The sequence below is a fragment of the Panthera leo genome, chromosome D4 (genome assembly GCF_018350215.1).
Source record: "Panthera leo isolate Ple1 chromosome D4, P.leo_Ple1_pat1.1, whole genome shotgun sequence".
Taxonomy (NCBI): Eukaryota; Metazoa; Chordata; class Mammalia; order Carnivora; family Felidae; genus Panthera; species Panthera leo.
The window spans coordinates 38448382-38471303 of NC_056691.1; the positions used below are offsets into that span (position 1 = coordinate 38448382).

The following is a 22922-nucleotide window of genomic DNA, read 5'->3' on the forward strand; positions in this document are numbered from 1 at the left end:
AATCTTGTTTTTTTTTCTCTCAGTAATAAAGTATTCTTCTTTCCATAATACCTTGTGGCTATACAGCAGCTAAGTAGGTTTATAAATAGGATACATGATTGTAAAATAAAAGGTAGCTACCTCTACAAGGATCAAAACCATAACCTGGACTTTAATCTATGGTTCTACAAGAGTCTTAAGATCACTGCCTAAAACTGTAACTTAAGATCAATGTCCCTTTTCAAAGGTATTTCTCCCAAATCTAAGAAAACACTTTAGAAAATGCCCAGCAAAACAGAAGATTCTCATTCAGCTTCTTTGACATTATGTAAAGCCAAAGTTTCTTCTAACACAAAATATAAATGATGAAGGCATAGGGGCTCCATTACTTACGTGTCTGGCTCTCGGTTTCAGCTAAGGTGATGATCTCACACTGTGAGTCCACACTGGGCTCCACTGCTGGCAGTGTGGAAACTGCTTGGGATTCTTTCTCCCCCAGTCTCTCTCTGCCCCTCCCCCACTCAATGTCTGTATCTTAGAATGAATGAATGAATGAATGAATGAATGAATAAAGGCATACAATTTGATAAAACGGCATAAGAGACCTGTTGGAATAGCTTACCTGGTCAGCTACTCCTCCAGGTAGAATGGTTTTTACTATCACACCAGTTGCTTTTCCTCCGACAATGCCAAACCCTAGTCCAGACCCATCATTCACCAATTCAATAGTTTCTACATGCTGCCAGTGAACCTGAAAACAAAACTCCTGTATGAATTTGAAAAAAAAATCTGCGGAAACTAAAAGTTCTATTACAGTTGAGATTTCTGTGAATATTACTTTGTGATTAATATTAAATAACGGAGTTCAGACATAATAATAAGCCTTAACAATGTCCCTTTTATTTAGTATACTTCCCTTTCAACACATTGTTACTGCTACTGATATAATCATTCTTGAAATTATCAATACATCTTTATAGTGACCACATTTAATCAGTTGAAGATAGGCACTGATTTGCAAGATCCTTTCTAGAACTTCTAAAAAAAGACAAAGATCAAGGAGAAATCATCACCTGCTAAGATTATCTTAGCAGTAAAATCTTAGTAAATCTTAGTAAAATCTTAGTAAAATCTTGACTCAGAGAATTTCAAATTACAAGATTCCTTTGAAGTCATTGACAGCTACCACTAACAGTATAATTCTGTAATTTACAAAGCAAAATCAAGACTGTATCTGCCTACAGATAGAATCTGATTTGTTGAAGAAATAATTTTTTTTTTTGAGAAATGCAGTCAGTCAACTGAAAGAATCACACAAAGAAAGGTTAAAGTTGATTTAGAAGACATAGACTTAAATAACAAACTTTCCAAGCTAGGGAGAGATAAAAGCATAAAATGGGAAAAACTCAAGAACTACATAGGACCTACACAAAGGTAGGTCTATAGACAACCAACAAGAATGGAAAAATATGTTCTGTCCCTTTTAAAAATCTTACGGACTCACCGGGTTAGAGTGAGCGGAAACTGTGCTGGCCGCAGATGGAGAACGGGAAACTATGGGGCTGATGAGCTGAGGCAATGAGCCTCTGGCAATAACTAGCTGGACATTATCTTTGGCTTTCTGCAGGATGCTGATAGCCTGCTGATGTGTGATTGTCTGATCAAGTGCCTGTCCATTGATGGCAAGGATCTGATCAGTTTCCTTCAATCTTCCATCTCTAGCAAGAAGGAAAAAAGGGGTAAAAGATACCTGACAGCTCTCAAGAAAAGGAAAGCTTCTTTGGCATATATTCTCAGGTTATTTTTAATCCAGTTTTCTAATGTCCACACTTTTTAAGCTTTTCCCTACAATTTTACTTTCAAAAATATAAGTTTTGGCTCCAGCCGGTCCATCCTTAATCAACCCTTCCCATTTAAAAGCCACCTTTACAGCTACTCACTCAACTTATACGTTTTATCTTAGATATTCCTATTTACTAACAAATAAAAGCAAAAGTGTATACATTTAGTTGCTGCTTTGAGTATATTACTAAAAATGTAATTCAAGCAATCATGGGTCATTTGTATATTTTTCTATATAGTAACCTTTAAACTAATCAAAAAGAGCCGTTTTAATAACAGTGAGAATAATGTTCTGCTTAAATTTTCCTTTTCTTCCTAAAAAGTGATTATGACTGTATTTAAAAGATATTCTCCCTTAAAATAACTTGCTTACCATAGCAGTGTTAAAGAATTCTAACAACTGGTTAATAACAGATTGTTTCTGTTTTAATTCATTTTTGTTTCTCTATATTCTACCTTCTGAATGTGGTATCAAACACAGAGAAGATACCATGAGAGTCTCACCTGTGAGCCACACTACCCTCTTGAATCTCCTGCACGAATATTCCCAGTTCTCCCCGGTTTTCACTCCTGAGTCCCACAACACTAAAACCAAGGCCCCCACATGGAGGTTTGAGGAGCTCAAAAACTTCTACATGGCGACCCTGTTCAGGAAACAAAGCAAGAAATCAAATTAAAAGTCAATCACTCTATTCAGTTATTTTATTAATGGTATTACTTTGTTTAAAAAAAATAACAGAGGGGCGCCTGGGTGGCTCAGTCGGTTGGGCGTCCGACTTCAGCTCAGGTCATGATCTCGCGGTCTGTGAGTTCGAGCCCCGCGTCGGGCTCTGTGCTGACAGCTCAGAGCCTGGAGCCTGTTTCAGATCCTGTGTCTCCCTCTCTCTGACCCTCCCCTGTTCATGCTCTGTCTCTCTCTGTCTCAAAAATAAATAAACATTAAAACAAAAATTTAAAAAAAATAACAGAAATTTCAAAGAATTTTCTCAGATAACTTTTATCACTCATCACCTACAATGAGACATTTTATTTTGACCCTGAAGAATAAAAAAATAAAGAAAAATGAAATAGAAAAATCTCTGAACCATCCAAACTGATGCAAAATCCACTTTTTTTCCATTTCAATTTTTTCAAATGTTATGTCTTCATAAATACGTTTAATAATATATGTTTATATCTATATAATGTTAATATAAACAAGCATATTCTTCCAATTATCCAGGACCTGACTGCACTGTTCTATCATAACTAACAGGAAGAAATGTTCTTACCTGGGCCATATTTTTGATTAGTTGATCAAAGTCATCACAAGCAGGTTTTCCATTGATGTGTGGAGTGCCAGATCCTGTAAATGCTTCCAGATTCCCATTATTTGAGGATGATAAAAATAAATCATTTTGCAGAGTAGGAATTACAGCTGGGCTGAGATGTGGAATGTGGGCATATTCAACATTTGAAATTGCCGAAGTTGCAATGTTTACCTAGGAGCAATAAGGAGATTATTAACAATTTTGACATTCCATAAACTATTTCATAGGAAACATCCCAAGAGGGTAATAATGAAGTTACATATACAATTTCAGTATTGTACCCTTTCAATCAGCAACTCTATTTCAAGAAATTAATTTCAAGCGCAAAATGAGAATAATACACAAAGATGTGTGTAAAAGGAAGCTCAAGGAGCGCCTGGGTGGCTCCGTCGGTTAAGCGTCCGACTTTGGCTCAGGTCATGATCTCACAGTTCCTGAGTTCGAGCCCCACGTTGGGCTCTCTGCTGACAGCTCAGAGCCTGGAGCCTGCTTCACATTCTGTGTCCCCCTCTCTCACTGCCCCTTCCCTGCTCATGCTCTGTCTCTCTCTGTCTCAAAAATAAAAAAAATAAAACATAAAAAAAAAATAAAAATAAAAGGAAGCTCAATGCAGTATTGTTTATTAGATGGGACAATTTTTAAAAACTACCTCCAGTGTTGAAGGTATCATTAAAACACACACACACACACACACACACACACACACACACAATCATACATTCTATACAAACTTGTGAAAAAGGCTAGTTATCAAACAATGTGCACAGTACGATACAATGTACATTCAAAAAGATGTTTACATTTGTATTAAACATCTGAAATATTATACACCAACCAATATAACAGTTGTCCCTGAGAGGGGATTCCAGGGCACCATTTACCTTCTACATTCTTGAATTCTATTTAGAACAATGTATGTAGTAATGAATTTGGCCTTTCCCAAAGACAGGTCTGACTTTCATCCTCAGCTCCTAGGAAGTAACCGCTAAACCCATGGACTTTCCAGAATGATAGGAGGGTCTTCTTGCTCTTCATGGGGGGCTCCAAAGCTACAAGATATCACTCCACACTGACACAAAGTTCAACACATAGGCGATCAATTATGCCTATGAAATGATACCGTAATTGAATGTCTGAACACCGAAATCAGGCAAGGTTCCTGGGTTGGCAATACTCCATGCATACTGGTCGCCTACCAATTTGGGAAAAGAAACGTTTATGGAAGCTTCGGATTTTGAAATCCTCTCAGCCTGTACTATGTCTTCCTTTGGCTAATGTTTTTTACCCATACCCTTTCTTTATAATGGACCATAAGCTTCCGTATAACAGTTTCCAGAAAGTTCTGTAGGCCCTTCTACTGAATTATTAAACTTGGAGATGGTCTGAGGAAGATCCAGGACTTTCAGCCCATCTCAGAAATGAGGATGGTCTTTTGTGGATTCTTCCCTCTAACTCCATAGTTAGATCTTAACTCTTTGCTGTTGGTGTCAAGTCTTGAACAGAGGTGGAAGTCTAGAGGACTATGCCCTCAAACCTCACAGTTTGGCTAACTCCAGGTACAATCACATAAGTACCAACAGTGACAAAAAAAGATAATTCCATTTTGGAAAAACATTCTATAATTACTTGTATACACCTGTTAGAAAGAGCACCAGTTAAGGCTAAATAATTTCCTATTTCTGTAGGGTGTCTCTAATGTAAATTTTTACCCACAATTATTTATCAGAAAGAGTACATCAATGATGCTTTATGGATATGTCTCTGAACTCATCTCTTGCACTGTGTCTCTCACCTGCCAGGCTCCAGCTATACTGACCCCTTCATGGTTCCTCACACTGCCAACCTGCTTCTTCTATCAGCCACATACATCCTTCCACAAGTATCGACATGCTTATTTCTTTATTTCATTGAGATGTGCTCAACTTCACCCCAGAGAAGCTCTCCCTGACAATGCTATCCAAGAGAGCACCCCATCATTAGGCTCCATGAGCCTACCCTGCCCTGTTTTTCTCCATGGCACTTATTACCACCTGGATGCACCCTGTTGTCATAGACCTTCCATCCCAGCTGGTGGGGACAGACTAGAATGTAGAATTTGCCAGTGGAGGAATTTGAGTATTTTATTCTCTATTATATCCTCATTCTCTAGAAGAGTGCCTTACAGAGTTGGCATTCAATACACATTTGCAGAATGTTCATCTTTTTAGGGACCTACTCTGATCTCATCTGCCCAACAACCCAACTATCATTATTTCCATTTTACAGATGACATAGTTACACAAAGTCACACGTCTAATAAGTTGACTGTGACGTAGATTTTTTTTCATCACAGTGTTCCTATGTTTCTATTATACATATCACAAACAGGAGCGCCTGGGTGGCTCAGTTGGTTAAGCGTCCGACTTCGGCTCAGGTCATGATCTCACAGTTCATGGGTTCGAACCCTGCGTCGGGCTCTGTGCTGACAGCTCAGAGCCTGGAGCCTGCTTCGGATTCTGTGTTTCCCTCTCTCTCTGCCCCTTCCCCGCTCACACTCTGTCTCTCTGTCTCTTAAAAATAAATAAACATTAAAAAAAATTATACATATAGCAAACAGTCATTTGAGGTATCATTTCCAGAAATAAGACATTCGGTAAAGAGTTTACATTGACAGAGCAATCAAAATATTTTACAACACATCACCAATCCATGCCTAAGAGTTTGTTACCTATCGTTAAAATTGAACAGAAGATTCAGTAAGTGAACAAAGTTACCAATAATCCAAACATTATATTGGCTATCTACAATCATGGATTAAAAACCAAAAAAAAGATCAATGTGTTTAGAAGAGGCTTTTAGGAATCTTTCAAATGGTCATTTTACAATATACAGCAGGCATTATCAATTAATATTTTTTTCAAAAGCAAGATCCGTATGCCAAACTTGATTTTTTTTAATCCTCAACCATGGCAACTTCAATAAAGTCTGCCAGCAGAAGATACACCGCTCAGGTTGAAGCAGATGGCATAATGATTTCTGTGACAGGCTGAGGATCCCACACACCAAGACCTAATGCCTATGGTATGTTTGCACAGGAGAAAAATATTTGGACTTCTGCTACGGTAAGCCAGAATGAACAAATCACATTCCAAGAACACAGAGTTTATCTATATGAAGTTGACTGGTGAAACAGAAGCTCTGATATCATAGAAGACCACGTATGAAGGCACTCTAAGAGTGAAATTACAGAACCAGAAAAGTACAACACTATGAGAATCATTTAAAAGTATTGAATATCAAATGTTTTCTCCAAATTTGCTAAAGGTTTAACCAATGTCAATAACTGTTCCAAACTCCTCTTGGCCCTTGAGGTCTATGTAAATAGAAGAGCAAGGGTTAAAGAGATTACATATTTAAAAACTATAACCTAATTATATCATTATACCAAAGAGTTGTTTTTAAATGTGCAGATTTGCATTCATAGGAGAAAGCACAAACACACCTTTCAACTCTGCTATAACTGTTTACTAAAATGGCTTTCTGAACTATATATAATCTTGAAAAACAGGAATGGATCTTACTTGCCTTGACAGACCTGTTCATAGCAGACACAGCATAAATGTTTAATAAAAAAGCTTGACTCCCATCTTGGTTTATAAATATAAAATAAACAGAAGAAAACACAACTATCTGGTGATTTTTATATACAGATAAACAATCTGTATAATTTATGTAAGTTGCTAGTAAACGAGCAAGAGTCACCAAGTAATTATCTGCTCTCTGTTTAAATTCTGGCTGAGTATTTCAATCTAAAAGGTCCTTTTGTGTTCTTAGTAAATAGACGGATTAACCTAATTTATGGATTTTAATTAGTGCTAATACCTAAAACATAAAATGAAGGTTATGTAAATCAGTCAATTGAAAAAGTTGTCAAAGTCTTTGTAAAAAGGCAGGATGAAACACCTCTCAGTTTTTAGAAGTACAGGTGAAGTCCTCTTATAAGATGCAGTCAGAACAGGAATTGGTTGAGTTATCTCAAAACGTCAGACTGAGCAGAAATCATAACAAAGGACAAATACCTAACTTGGAAAGCACTTTGATCCAAAGCATGTATGTATTCATTCACAAGTATCTTGATGCATGAGAGGTCCCCACCTTCTTTCCTGCATGAACTGCACTCAAGTAATATGGCATTATTTTTAATTTCAGTCTCTTTAAGATGGAGCAAGAGTTTGGACACCTGAGAAACCATTTCATTAAAAATCTCGATGTTTAGAAGATCTTTCTTCAGAATGTTACAGTTTGATCACACCCAATAAATTTACCAACAACTGGGGCACCTGGGTGGCGCAGTCGGTTAAGCGTCCAACTTCAGCCAGGTCACGATCTCGCGGTCCGTGAGTTCGAGCCCCGCGTCAGGCTCTGGGCTGATGGCTCGGAGCCTGGAGCCTGTTTCCGATTCTGTGTCTCCCTCTCTCTCTGCCCCTCCCCAGTTCATGCTCTGTCTCTCTCTGTCCCAAAAATAAAATAAAAAAAAACGTTGAAAAAAAAAATTAAAAAAAAAAAATTTACCAACAACTGTTTTCTCAATTCATTTACATAGTCTTTCAAGAGAATTTAAGTAAATGTTCATGGAAAAAGTTGTTGCCATAACTTTTATGTTATGTAATGGAGTCACATAGTTACAAAAAAAATTATGACTAGCAAAACAGCTCTAAAAAGGACTCTGACAAATGTACATTTGCCCCCCAGGTGACACTGCGCCCTCAGGTGGCACACAGGACATGTCTGAAGAAATAAGTGTTTTGTGCTCTGAGCATCGGTCACTATGCCTTCCAGGACTACTGAAAAGCAAGCCACTCATCTGGAGGTGTTGCTAAGAGAGCTGCTGCTTCTACAATAGCATGCCAGGAAAATAAACAATTCTCTTTCGTTCTATATATAATTAAGCCCACCCTGTGGGAATAGCTGTATCAGAGTAACCCTTCCACTGAGATCAATTAGAAAATTTATATAAAGAGCTGTGTGTGAGATCAACTCGGAAGGTGTCAAAAAGAAACAACCACTTCTGCCATATTCTATTCATCAGAAGTAAATCAATAAACCCACCCCACACTCAAAGAGAAGAGATCACACAAAAGCATGAATACCAGATGGCAGGGAATATTGGTGTCCATCCCAGAGGTAGACTACCACAGCGTGTCATAGTAAAACTGCTGAAAGCCAAGACCTAGGGGAGATCTTAAAAGTCACCAGAACAAAAAAGAACCTTATCTTCAGAGAAGAGTAAAACGGACAGCTGACTTTTCAAGTTAATCAATGAAAAACAGAAGACAATAGAATAAAAAAGTACAAAATGACAACAAAAAAAGGTCACCTGAGCATTTTCAGAACACCTTCCCTACACACATACTCACACACAGTGTTGCTTCAGAACTATACAAAAGAAATGCACAAGTAAATTCTTAGAATTAATAAAGATCCCTCATGGAATTTCCTTACATTAGCACAAAAGACTGAAGAACACACACACACAAAAACAAGTTTTAAAAATGTGAGTAGGGGTGTCTGGGTGGCTCAGTCCAGTTTTATGACCGACTCTTGACTTTGGCTCGGGTCATGATCCCAGGTTCGTGGGATCAAGCCCCACATCGGGCTCATGCTGAGTGTGGAGTATGCTTGGGATTCTTTCTCTCTCTCCCTCTGCCCTTCTCCCCTGCTCACACAATGTCTGTCTGTCTCTCTCTCTCTCTCAAATAAAATAAAATAAAATAAAATAAAATAAAATAACAGGGGCACCTGGGTGGCTCAGTCAGTTAGGCATCCAATTCTGGATTTCAGCTCAGATCATGATCTCATGGTTCATGCTTAGGATTCTTTCTCTCTCATTCTCTCTCTCTCTGCCCCTCCCCAGCTTGTGCACACATACACTCTCTCTCTCAAAATAAATAAATATACTTAAAATAAATAAATGAAAATAAAAATATGAGTAAATCAATGGTAATATCTTAAAACAATAAATAAAATTTGTGGGGTTTTAAATATAAGTAGAATGAAAGTACATGTCAATTACATAAAAGACACGAGTAGGGTACATGAGGTTGAACTGTACTAAGCTTCTTTCATTTTCCAAGAAGTAGTAAAAGTTCCAATTAAAATAAAATCAAAATAACTTCAGGGTAATATATCTGACAAAGGACTCAGGTCTGGCTTAAAAAAGGAAAACCATTTCACCAAAAAGTTGTGTGGATGGCAAATAGGAACATAAAATATGTTCAGCATTATTATCCATCCTGGAAATGCAAATTAAAAGCACAAATAATATCACTATATATCTATCAGAATGACTGAATAAATAATAGTGGTAACACCAAGTGCTAGTAAGAATGTGGAGAAAATGGATTTCTCCCACATTGCTGGCAGGAATGTGAAATGGTACAGCCCCACTGGCAAAGAGTTAGGCAGTTTCTGAAAAAAAACTAAACATGCATTTACCATACAACATGTCAATTACACCCTTAGGCATTTATTATATAGAAATGAATACTTAACATTCACACAAAAACATGTATGCAATGCTCACAGAAGCTTTATCTACAAAAGTAAAAACCTAGAAACAAACAAAATGTCTCTCAAGAGGTGTACCCCTACCAGCAAATAATACTAAACAACAAAAAAGAATAAAATATTAATATACACAACAACTTGGATAGATCACAAGAGTGTCATGAGTAATGAAAAACATGAGACAATCTCAAAAGGTCACATACATTATGATGATATTTTCATAAAATTCTTGAAATGGTTAAATTATAAAGATGGAAAAAGTTGCCAGAGGACAGGGGTGGTGGCAGGAAGGGAACAGGGTATAACTATTAAGGAGTAGCACAGAGAGATCATTGTGGTGATGAAATAGTACCTAGATTGCGATGGTGGCTCCACAAATGTATGCCAGAGAATGACATGGACTGAAGAAATGGACACACATTGTACCATTATTAGTTTCTTGGTTTTGATATTTTACTAGAATTACCAAGACATCACCCCTGGAGATAACTGGGTGAAGTGCATATAGGACCTCTCTATTATACTGAAAACCTCCTGTGAATTTATAATTATTGTAAGATTTTTTAAAAGTTGACTCTAATAGGCCAAGGATGCTCACTCTAATCTTTAGGGTAACCACTAAAAGAATAATAAAATTAAGTATAAATAGCATGCTAATAGAGGAAGAAGATGAAATAAAAAGTGAACTAGGGGCGCCTGGGTGGCTCAGTTGCTTAATTGTCCTGATCTCACGGCTCAGGTCATGATTTCATGGCTCATGAGTTCAAGCCCCATGTCAGGCTCTGTGCTGACAGCTCAGAGCCTGAAGCCTGCTTCGGGTTCTGTGTCTCCCTCTCTCACTCTGTCTTGCACTCTGTCTCTCAAAAAAGAAAACAAAAGACACCAAATTTTAAATTTTTAAAAGTGAACTAATACCAAAAGGAAAAAAAAAATGAATAAACAAGACAAAGAGAAAAAAATAATGAATCAAAATAAAAATTTATCAATAATTGCATTAAATGACTACAATTGCCCCACTGTATAACACAACAAAACAAAATACCTGCTGTTTACCAAAGATATGACTAATAATAAAAAAGATAAAGATGAAAATAGAAAGATCCACCATACATACATCAACCAGAAGAAGCCTGGTACACCTAAACTGGTACCAGGCAAGTGGACTTTAAGGCAAGAAGCATTACTGGAGACAAAGGCAGATGATTCATAGAGATAAAGGGTCAATTCAGTAGAAATAAGACAATCTCAGTCACCTAAAAATATAACCTCAAAACACGTAAGGCACAAGGGCTCAGAATCCAGATGAGAAACAGACAAATCCAAGTCCTAATTAGAGATTATAACACATCTCTCCCAGTAACTAATAGAATGGGGGGGGGGGGGGGGATTAGTAAGGATATAAAAGATCTGAACAAAATTCTAAATAAATTTGATAGAATCAATATAAAAAAGAAACTATATTCCTAGAAAAGAAAAAAACAATTAGAAAATCAAAAGCTTTAAAAAAAGATTGCATTTAAAATATAATAAAATTATTTGAAAAAACTGGAATACAACATAGAGTTCAGAAACACTCACATATACATGACCACATGATTTACTGTGCCAATGTAAGGGAGAAAAGAATGGTCTTTTCAATAAAAGGTTCTGGTTCAAATGGATATTCAAATGGAAAATTAATTCACAAACACACTTTACCTCACAAAACAGCCAAAATTTAGAAGCTAAAGCAAGCTTCTGAGAGAAAAATCTCTATATCCTTGGCATAATCAATGATTTAAGTAGGACAAAAAAGGCAGTGTATACACATAGAGGAAAAGTTTTAAAAACTGGACTTTATTAAAATTAAAAAAAACCTTCTTGTCATCAAAACATATAACTAACAGAGTCAAAAGGCAAGACAAAAGCAGAAAAAACAAGTTGCAATACAAATATCCAACAAAGAAGTTGTATTCAGGAAACCAAAAAACAAAACAAAACAAAAAAAACAAAACAAAACAACAACAAACTCTTGTAAATCAATAAGACTCACAAACCAATAGAAAAATTGGCAAAAGACTTAAACAGAACTCCACCAAGGAGGATATCAAAATGATCAATAAGCATACACAAAGGTGCTCAATATCATTAATCATCACATGATACTACAACATACCCCCCACAGTGGCTAGAAATGGAAAAAGAGAAATTTAAAGCTGACAGTACCAGCAATGAGGCGGAACAATGAGAATTTTCTTACATTACAGTGAGAACGTAGACCTACAACTTCTTTGGAAAACAATTTGGCAGAATCTACAAATGCTGAAAAAAATACCTTAAGGCCCAGAAATTTCACTCATAAGTAAACATCCAAGAGAAATGTACACTTATGAAGATCAAAGGACATGTGTTAGAATGTTTATGGCAGTTTTGTTTGTAATAGCAAAAAACTGGAAAAAATTACAATCAACAGAAGAAAGTACAGATATATTCTAGTACATTCATGCAATGAAAAGTGGAAAAGAATTACAGCTACATATAACAACATGAAGAAATATAACAGACACAAAGTGAAGAAAAAGCCAGGAACAAAGCATGTATACTCATATTGTATTTATGTAAAATTCAAATACTTATTCATGGGATAAAAGTCAAAATAGTATATGATCTGACTTCCATGAGAAATCTAAATGAGCCAAACTCACATAATCAGAGAGAAGACTGGTAGTTGCCAGGGGCAGGGAAAATGGGGAGATGCTGATCAAAGGGTACAAACTTCCAGTTATAAGTAAGTAAGTTCTGGGGATCTAATGTACACTGTGGTCACTACAGTTAACAGTACTCTATGGTATATTTGAAAGTGGTGAAGTGAGTAGATCTTAAATGTTTTCATCATACACAAAAAAAGGTTATTACTGAGGTGACAGATGTGTTAACTAGCCTCATTTTTGGTAATCATTTCACAACACACATGTGTATCAAATATCCCTTTGCATATCTTAGACTTATGCAGTTACATGTCAATTTTATCTCACGCAGCCTGGAAAAAAAATAGTGATTCTTTTGGGGTAGAGGATGGGGACTGACTGAGGGGATACAGAGTATGATGGAGTTTTAGTAACTTTCTATACTTTGATTTAGATGAAGAGTTTTATGTGTACATTCCATTTATAAAATACCCATGAGCTATATAGTTTTGCCCTTGACTTTATGTTAATTCTAATGTTTTTTTAAGTTTGCAAGGTAGGTAAGTGCTAAGAACTTGGGGCACTCCAATGACTAATAAAACAACAACAACAACAACAACAACAACAACAACAACAACAACAAAACCCTACTTCTCTGAAAGAAAGAAGGTGGTTTGAACAACCTCCATATTATTAAGCTAAATCTCCTGACAGAAACTCGGAATTTAAAGTTCAATTACCAGGCACTCACCTTAAATGAAAGAGAACACAGAAACTAGGTATCTGAAGACGAAGCCAAGACCATTACTGTGATGGATGGCCCTCTGCAGGCTTGATACGGATTCCACTGGCTAATTCCCATCTACAGAAGAAATCCTTCAACAAGTGCTCAAGTCAAGATGAATCCTCAGCACGTGTGTTTTAACCTCTGTAGCATATGTAGATGTTTCCTCCTCAAAGATCATGAATTTTTGCAACTTGTAATCATTTGATTGCACAGCAAATTACAAGAAGAAAAAATAATCATTACGCTATCTAATATTTTTATACTGAAGTATTCTGATCTACCCTGATACAAGGTTGACACATGAGGTTTCAAAATTATAATTTTTTTTCAACAATACCTATTCTGTAAAACTAATGTCAATCCAAAAATACTTGAAAAGATCAATGTCTTAAATATTTTGATCATAAAAATATGATCTATGCTCTCAAGTTTAACAAAATAGAATATTCTCAAATATGTAGATTCACTTAACTAATCTGCTACAAAATATTGAAATATTGACTTCTTATGCTCCATCTATTCTGGGTTGTTAACTGAAAATGAAGTTAATATTATTAACTCTGTTTTAAGGCTAGCATCAATCTTTCCAGAAGTACTCGTATAATTGTCTAGAAAAATGATTGCTTAGGACCAAACCAAATTTCCTAAAGCATTTTTATACAGATTATCAAAACCTGTTTATGGTCCTGTTATTTTGACTTATTCTGAATGCTAGAATAGCAATGAGAATACAGTGACCCAAATGCTTATATAATTTGATGGATATTTCTATCACTTAAAAGCTAAAATATATATATTATCTTGAATTAAGTAAGAAAATGACCACTGCTTTTGCAGTCCTAGTTTTGGTAGACTTTAAACAAATTTATAAACAAATATTGCTAGTTCAATTTCCCAATTTCTGTTTGTTTGTTACTCCTTAATGTAATGAGAAATAAGAAATAAGGCACTCTGGGGAATCTGCCATAACAGGTGCACCTCATAGAAATGCAGACTGTTGTTTTTAATCTGCGCCTTGTTTTTTCTTCTTGCAGAGGAAGAAAAGTGCTTATTTTCTTGTGAACTTACAAAACTGCTGTAAAACACTCTCTGGAACTGATCCCAAACATGAAATGCAAAGACAGACAGGATACCAAGAGTATTCAATGAAATACAGCACCTAAAATGGTAGCAATCAGAGGAAAAAAAATTTTACACATAATAGAACTGCATTTCAAGTTTGGAACCAGGGGAGGCCTCCTTTTCCATAAATCTTTCAGTGAAATACTGATTAGAGCACAACTCTGATGCATTATTGAACAGGCAAACCCTTGCACAGTAATTGATGGTGGCACTCTGATTTAATGATCCTTATTTTTAAAGCTAATTAAAGAAATTGAGTTGCATGTTCAACGGGGATTAGCTTAATGTGACGAGACTATTTTGGACATAAAGTACCTCATAGCTCCTGTATTAAACAAGATACAAAATGGAGCAGCAAATTATAAGATGGTATGGGGGGGGTATTTTCTGATGGAATCAGCATAATTTCATGTTTTCTATGAAAACTTCTCTTCATTCATTCAAATACTTACTGAGTACCTCAAATGTCCAAGACATTGGGCTCTAGGTAACAGGACAGAAATTAAACATATAAAATGCTTTGCATAATCACTAATATGTTAGATATCCTATAAAATTACTCTACCAGGCATAGTTAACCCACCTCCTGAGATAGAAAACTTTCTTTTCATAGCTATGAGTTCTTGGAATAGCAAGGCAGATAGTGGATGAGAATTTACAGATATTCTTAATGTAGCCATTGATGATCATTGGCTGACAAATTTAAAATATAAGGTTATTGAATCTAGAAAATAATCCCTTAACCCAAGAACATTTAGGCAGTCATTCTGAGTAATCAAAATGTAAATTTTCTGCATGTGGAATTTTCTATGTGGATACAAGTACAAAGTTTCAGAGGCACATTTGTCTTACAATTCCCATGTGCTATATAAAAAGGATAAATGATCAACCAGGAAACCCAAGATGAAACACAAAGAAAAAAATGAATTAAAGAGTACCTACGACTCTTCTTGTCTTCTCCCTTTTGATATTTAGAAAGATATATATAAATCATCAAAAATCTACCTAAAGTAATGTGTATTGTTATAGGCCATTAAATGACAAGATCAAGTAACAAAATGGTCAACTTTGTACCTTTATACAACTTTGGTGATGTTGTTAAGTTAAATGAATGGCCACACGGCAAGTTATGCTATTTTATAACGTTTCAGTCTTCATTCAGAGCTGCATCTATGAAAATTTGATTTATTTTTAAAACTACACCACAAAAGATACTAAGTAGGATCAATATACAAGGCATACGGCACTAAAATGTCAGGCTGAGGCATCATAAAGCAGGGGGCTCCATGTGTTTTTATAAACTAATTTTTTAAAAGTCTAAATTTCACTAAAATCTTTAGAAATACTCATAGATAAAAAGATTCAAATTCTTCCCTTCGACCCATTTTCCTAAAATATATATGAATACTTGAGTAAAGATTGCAATAGAAACTGAGCTTAAAATAGTCAGTTTAGAACAGTTTTAAACTTTTTTTCATTATTGTTGTAAATTTTATAAAAATAAATTGTATTTATTTATTTATTTAATTGTATTTATGTAAATAAAATTTTTACAGAAATTTTAAGCTTACCATTTAAAGGAAAGTTAGGTTCAGGCACCTGGATGGCTCAGCAGTTAAATGTCCAACTCTTGGTTTCGGCTCAGGTCATGATCTCATGGTTCATAAGTTCCATGAACCATGGAACCATGTTCTGTGCTGACAGCACAGTCTCCTTGGAATTCTGTCTCCCTCTCTTTCTCTCTCTCTTTCTCTCTCTCTCTCTCTCTCTCAAAAGTAAATATTTAAAAAACAAAACAAAATACTAGCTTCACCACTCAACCTCCTTGTGCCTCCATTTCCCTATCCCTTAAAGAAGAAAGGTAACATTATCTACTCCCTCTATCTCCTAGTATCTACCACTTTACAGTATTGTTGTAATGACAAAACGGGTACTTGGAACAGTTCTGGCACACAGTAAGAATTCCATAGCTGTTAACTGCTATGATGTTGACGGTGAAAAGTGGTGCATCTTCCCAATATGGCTAGTAAGAAAAATACAAGGTCTTCAAAGTAACTTCAGTTACTTGGCTAGTTTATTTATATTAAAGATTAGTTCTCTGGCAAGGAAAGATAGTCACTGATGTATAACAATTCTGAATTTTCATGAATATTTACATATTCCTTAATCGAGCAATCATTTATTGACCTTGGGTGAAATGTATTAGGCACAAAGCAGTCAAAGATGAACATGACATGGTTTTATCCCAAAAAGCAATAAATGGTCTCCAAACAAATGTGAAATGCACTTAATTCTACAACTCCTTTTTATGCTTGGTGAGAACAAATGGCAAGTGGAATGCAGCATACACACCACGGTCTAGGCATGTGTGTTGATGTGTATTTGCAGAATGTCTTTTCTTTATTTAAATCTCAACACTTCTGTGCTTTCTTAGCAAAAGTTCCAAGGGAAAAAAAATTTAAGGAATGTAGCTTGACCAAAAGTAATATTCTTATCAAAGTATGCTAAAACTTTCTACATTAAAGGGGTGAAGGTATCAAAAATCAGTAAATTAATATATTTTAAATGCCAGGACAAATAGAAATTTAGAATCGAAAACTCAGACGAACAACATGTTAGAATGTTTGTAGTGTTTTTTCTATCGGTCCCACTTTTCCAGAAGACAAATAAAACTGATTCACAGTTCACAGTCTGCTTAGAGAAAAATAAAACAAAACCTTACAGACAAGTATAAATATATGGAAATGGGCACAGGAAGCTGATGTCACTTTGTCACATGGCCTCTCCATCCCACTATTATCCCACCCAGTTCATCTACTTTAAAATCTAGAATATTTTAAAAAGCAGAATGAAAATTCTGTTTTGTATGTAAAAGGTACTCTGATTAAAATCTGGGGGAGAATTTAAGGGAAATGGCCAATCTTCATGAACGTGAATTTACTAAACATTAAGCGCATTTCTCTTTACTAATGCTAATAACTGTTTTTCTAACCTATTTGTTCCTTTATGGAAGAGAACTAAGAGTTTAGGAACAGTGTAAATTAAAAGTAAAAAAGCACTCCGGCTTCAGGGTCAGACGGACTTACATTCTTCCTCTAAATCTACCAAAGACTAATTGTGTGGTCCAGACTAAGCTACATCACCTGTCTCAGCCCCAGTTTCCTCCTGGACACGATGGGGATAATACATACCTCACAGAGCTGAAGGACTAGTTAAATGAGACAAAGTCCACAGCAGTGGAGGGCTTCCTAAAGGCAGTAGTGGTTGTTTTGGTTATAGCTTCAGATGTGGATCAACCTCTCTTGTTCGTAAATTCCTGGGTTAAAAAACTCATTTAGGTTACACCCAGTAAATTTCACATTTTTTCCCTCTTCTCCAAAGACCATTTAACTTTGTCACAAAAACACCATACAATTAGCACCATTTGCTGTTTTAGATACACATGCATACCCAATAGCAAGATGGTGTTGCATTTTAATCCAGCACTGTATAAAAAGCTTGAACAGTGCCTTCTTGCCCAGGATAAAACAAGAATTTTAGTCCCTCAAAGGCTCTATATTTACAAACTTTTGGTTAAAGGAACAAACATTTAAAAGCTGTTATTGTACCAAAAATAAAGTATTTGAAATTCCCACAGTAAATAAACTCTATGGTAAATGTAAAAACATAAGACTCACTCCTTCTCTTTTAACTTCCCCTAGATAATGTATGGTGAAGTCTCAAGAAACAGATACTTTCCTGTTAGGCAGCTGCAATGCTGCAACGCTCTATCATGAAAGTAAAACCATTTCAGGGGTAAGAAAAATATTTTTTCATTTTCACAAGCAACACCAACTTGGAAGAATTCCATTCCATTTTTAGATAATTCCTGTTAATGGGGTCAAGGCATATTTTCTTTCTCTCTGTATTTCCTCCCCCGCCACCACCAAGTCATAACTTAACCCAGGCATTCTTGGGAGACAGCAGTTATTCCCTTTACTGATAGCAAGACTGCAGACGAATCGTCTCCATTTCAGTCTCAAATTAGAAACCGTAGAGAGAGGGGTGATGCTTTTACCATTTATGTAAGCAATAAAGCTGAAGAAACACAGGCATTTCTGCCTTTTTCCATGAATCCTACAAAACTGTATCTTTCTGATTAAAAAATGCCCAGTTATCAAAATTCTCGTCTTTCCACCAATCTAAAAAATATAATTGTAAGAAATTACCAGTGCTGCAGATGCCACTGCTTCAAAGCAACATACCTTAACAGGCTGCCCATGAACCTGAGTTAGCAGTCTTACAAATGAGTACCTACAGAATAGTAACTCCTCAAGCATGCCCCTGAATACTTGTGTTTTAGCCAACACCCCCTGCTTACATCGGATATTTGGAAGGGATACTGTGAAATATATACTGACTACTTATTTCTCCAGATTCTCTAAAACGTACCCTCTTTTAAGACAGAGTATCAGAAAAAAAAATTCATAGAATGCAGTACATTTTAGCAGAAGAGCCATCACTAAATTAGGATGGGACACTGTATTCGTAGTGTGTGCTCTTAATGTACTGCATTCTTAGAAAGAAGAAAGAAGCATTTCTTTGAACAGTTTATGCATTTTACAATTGTAACTGAAGGTCCTATTTATCAAAATGTCAGTAAAAACTTTACTTTAAATTTACCTTAATTCTGTTACATGTTTTTGCTATAATTTTTAAAATGTGGAAAAACAAAATATATGATGGCTGAATATCGTATTTAAAGAAGTGTTAGAAGTTGATACAATTTTCAACTTGATCCAATGACGTCTGATACAGAATGCTGAGTGCAAAAGAGAAAAGATGATAAACACACATACAACCCTCCCCAGAAAAGCGAAAAAAGCCCACTTAATAAATCCTTCACAATCTGGCTTCTAAGTTTCCTCCCTTGCCAAGAGCCCACACATAGGCTACTGCCCTGATAACATACATCTCTAGCTGATTCTGTATCAAGGTCTCAACCTCAGCATTACACATATTACAAACCCAGCAATTCTTTGTTTTAGGAAGCTGTGCTATGCGTTTGAGCAATGTTTAACAATATCCCTGATGTCTGTCCACTTACATGCCAGTAGCATGCCCCAACCACCCCCAAGTTACAATAGTCAAAAATATCTCCACATATTGCTGTACAAGCCCTAGAGAGAGAGAGAATGTGAAATCACCTTCACTTGAGAACAACTCCTCTATTCCCTTGTAAACACTGTTTCCTCTACCTGAAATAATTTCCCCTATCACTGCAGAAAACCCCTACTCACTTTTCAGATCCGTCTTATATGTTCCCTCCAATGCAAAGTTTTCTTTCAAAGTCAAAGTTAATAATTCCTTCTTCTTATACCTCTCACTTTCTCATTTAGTTACATAAAATGCATGTATGTTCTTCCCCCCTCTATATAATGAGAACCTTCATCTTATTTATTCATTGTATTTTTATCGACTTTATTACTAAATGATTATAAGTCTTCTATAAAAGCATCCATGAGATAACCCTCCAATTGCCAAGGAAAATCTGGCTCACAGATTGATGTCTCACACTGAGCAATATATAACCCTCCAGCTCTCTCTTTATATGTATACAATTGTTATTGCTGCCTTTGCTCCTGGGAAATGGAAATTAAATAATACTCAACTTGAGTAAACCAAGGTCGTTGGAATATCTAGTTCTCTGATGTTTATATTTGGTCTTTATTTAGATTTACCTTTGAATCACCCATTAGTCAATACATTTTGCCATGAGAGTTGTTCCAAATTCTTTTCTGGGAATGTGAATAGGTAAAATTTAAGAACACGGAAATACAAGACAAAATTTTTATACCATGAAGACTATATTTCAAATAAAAAAGAAGGAGCCAATTATTCTAATCAACATTGAACAATAATTTCCAACATGATTCTACATGTCCAATTATTTCAAGACATGTCATAAAGTTTCCAAAGAAAACTTAGAAAAATCCTGGCTTCATTTTGTGTGTGTATATATACACTTTATGCATTTAGATGCTATGTATATAAGCCAACACTTTTCTGGAAAAAAGGTGAAGAACAAGGAGCCTTGAAATATCAAACAACAAAAACAACAGCAAAATAACAGAATATCATACTCCAAAAAAAGCCAGAAATCATAGACATGGAGAAACCTCCAGAATATGCTGTGCCCTGAGGCTCGCTTCCCTGTATCAGCAGCATTTATAACCTGAATTATCCACATCATTTTTTGGTCTTGGCTGCCATAGCTTAAAAAAACAAAATCGCAGCAATGCCGATTTCAAGGTACTAGTCCTAAATTTCCACTGAAAGTAATAATTTTAATTCATGGTTTTTGTACAATAACTCTGGGTAAAAAGGCATTTAATTTCACGTCTATGGTCAGCTCATCAGGCAAGGCAATTAATTAATCAGGAAAGCAGTATCCACCTCTACTGGACTGGAGAAACATCACAGAATAAATATGCAAATCCAACACCCTCATGGCTGACAAGTTTCTATTATTAAACTGCGAACGTGTTTATTTCCCCCACAATAGCTGGATTTCTGTCGTGAATACGCGGTGAGCCCTGCAGTGATTAGCTGTGATGACTAGGTGACAGTGAGGACACTACTTGAGAATTTGCATCTGACAGATCACTGACACACAGTCACAGCTCTTTTTCTCCCTTCTCTTCACTTAAACAGGAATCATGCAATAGGAAAAGAACTGGAGCTATTAGAGATTATTCAGGTTTAATAGCACACATCCTTTTAGCTGGCGGTTAGAACAATACACAATGTGGCAGAGTTAAACAGAGGCATCAATTATGCTCTCAGACCTGTTAATATTTTTGACAATATTTAAATAGCACATCCCTTCAGGGCATGGCTTTTTTGCCCTCTCAGTTACACACCTGTCAAGTGTTTAATTTGCCAAAGGGAAACAGTTTGATTTCTAAGGGCAGTCTTAATACTGAAGAAGCAAATTGGAAAAATTACACATTATTGAATGGAAGTAATGAGAAGGATCTGAGGGGAACAAATAGTTGGCTTAATTCAACATGGCATGTCAGCATCTGTCATTAACGCAACAATATGATCATGTTCTCCAATATGCTGCACATACCTCGCGCTTTTCAATTATTCACTCCTTTCGCTTTCTAAAAGGTAGGAGAAATGATGGTGGAGTAAAGTTGAAGGAGTCAAATTTTTTGGTAATACTAAAAAAGATGGAGACAATAACTTGTACCTGTTGTGCACATAAAACTATACATCTAAAACATCTAATGCATCTAATGCAGTCAGACTGGTGTAGCTACTGGTTTAAAAGCACAAATTTAACTCCTAGGTTCATTAATATTAAATAACAATTATTTATACATTAGCAGTGGGTAAGCTACATAGAAAATTTAATTCTAGCATGATGAAGCCTATAATATTTATGTTTAAACTTTAAAATAGAAAACAATACAAGGTTTTAAAATTTACTCTACTCATGTAAGAAAAACACTGGTTCCACAAACACATGAAATTGAGTTAGTCAGAATGAAGAATGAAGCGAGGAGTTGCAAAAACTGTGAGAGAAATCAATGGTATTTGCCAAAATTAAACTCTTGACTTACAGGGGCCACGTTTCTACCCTTGCGGGGAAAAAAGATGTGAGACAGGCCGCAGAATTAAAAAAAAAGGGAGAAGACTGTACCTCGGGAGCCTAGAAAACCGAGCTCTAGTTCTGGCTCTGCCCTTACAAGCAAGTAACTACACCTCACTAAGTAGTTGAAATAAGCAGGGTATGGGCCAGTTCGTTTCCTGGGTCCCTTTCAGTATTTGAAGAGACCAACTAGCCAAAAGTCCAAAGGCACGTGAGACATGCCCATAGAATTTCCAAACCTCACAATGTACTGAGTCTTGAAATATATCCGTATCTATCACTAATGAACAAGATCACACTCTCTTTAGTCGCAGACTGTCTGGCTTGATAACAGTTTGCTCAAGGGTTTCCAGGGAGATTTCAGCTGAATCACGTGGGACCCAAAATTTCGGAGCCCGTATCCAACTTCTATTTGGAGATGGTAGAACAGGGTCAACAAGCAGAGCCGTTTCTGCCCTCCTTTTGGAGCTGGCAGGGATATTTCCAGTTATCTCACTGGATTAGTGGTATTTCCTAACACACTAGTACTTTCTGTTTCAACATTTCCTCTCATTCTATTCATATTTTCACATAATATAATAGGGGAGAAGATACCTGTTCAACTTCTTCACTCTCTCTGAAAAACCAGATAATCTTCCTCATCATAATTACACTTCTATTCAGGACACTGATCTCTCTAAACTCTTGCCCATTCATTCTGAAATGGGAGTACCTAAAACCAATCTTTACAATAACTTGCAAAAAAAAAAAAAAAACTACATATAATAAAACACACCTTTTTCTTAAATCATGATCATGACTTTTAAAATCACTAAGTAGACATTCACTAGAGAAGACTATTTTTTTTTAATTCTTTCTTTCTTTCTTTTCTTTCCTTTTGCTACCGAAATATCTAGATTAAGAAGAGATGTGACATTGAATAAATTCCTTCCCTATTGCTACTATTTGTTCTTTTTGCATCTGGCACATTTGTTTTTAGCTAGAGCTATTCTTTCACTGAACTATGAAACTAGTCTTCAAATTTCATTTTT

At 35.9% G+C, this 22922-nt stretch overlaps 1 protein-coding gene across 9 annotated transcripts in view; it reads right to left on the reverse strand.

The window, feature by feature from the left end:
* MPDZ (multiple PDZ domain crumbs cell polarity complex component) overlaps positions 1-22922 on the reverse strand; it is a 162106-nt gene that overhangs the window by 106981 nt on the left and 32203 nt on the right. For all 9 annotated transcript variants that reach the window (XM_042912484.1, XM_042912491.1, XM_042912488.1 and 6 more), the window contains exons 4-7: positions 3093-3302; positions 2326-2465; positions 1484-1697; positions 602-730 (exon numbers count right to left, since the gene is read on the reverse strand). In XM_042912484.1, the coding sequence (XP_042768418.1) occupies positions 602-730; positions 1484-1697; positions 2326-2465; positions 3093-3302 (693 nt within the window). The remainder of the gene's footprint in view (positions 1-601; positions 731-1483; positions 1698-2325; positions 2466-3092; positions 3303-22922) is intronic.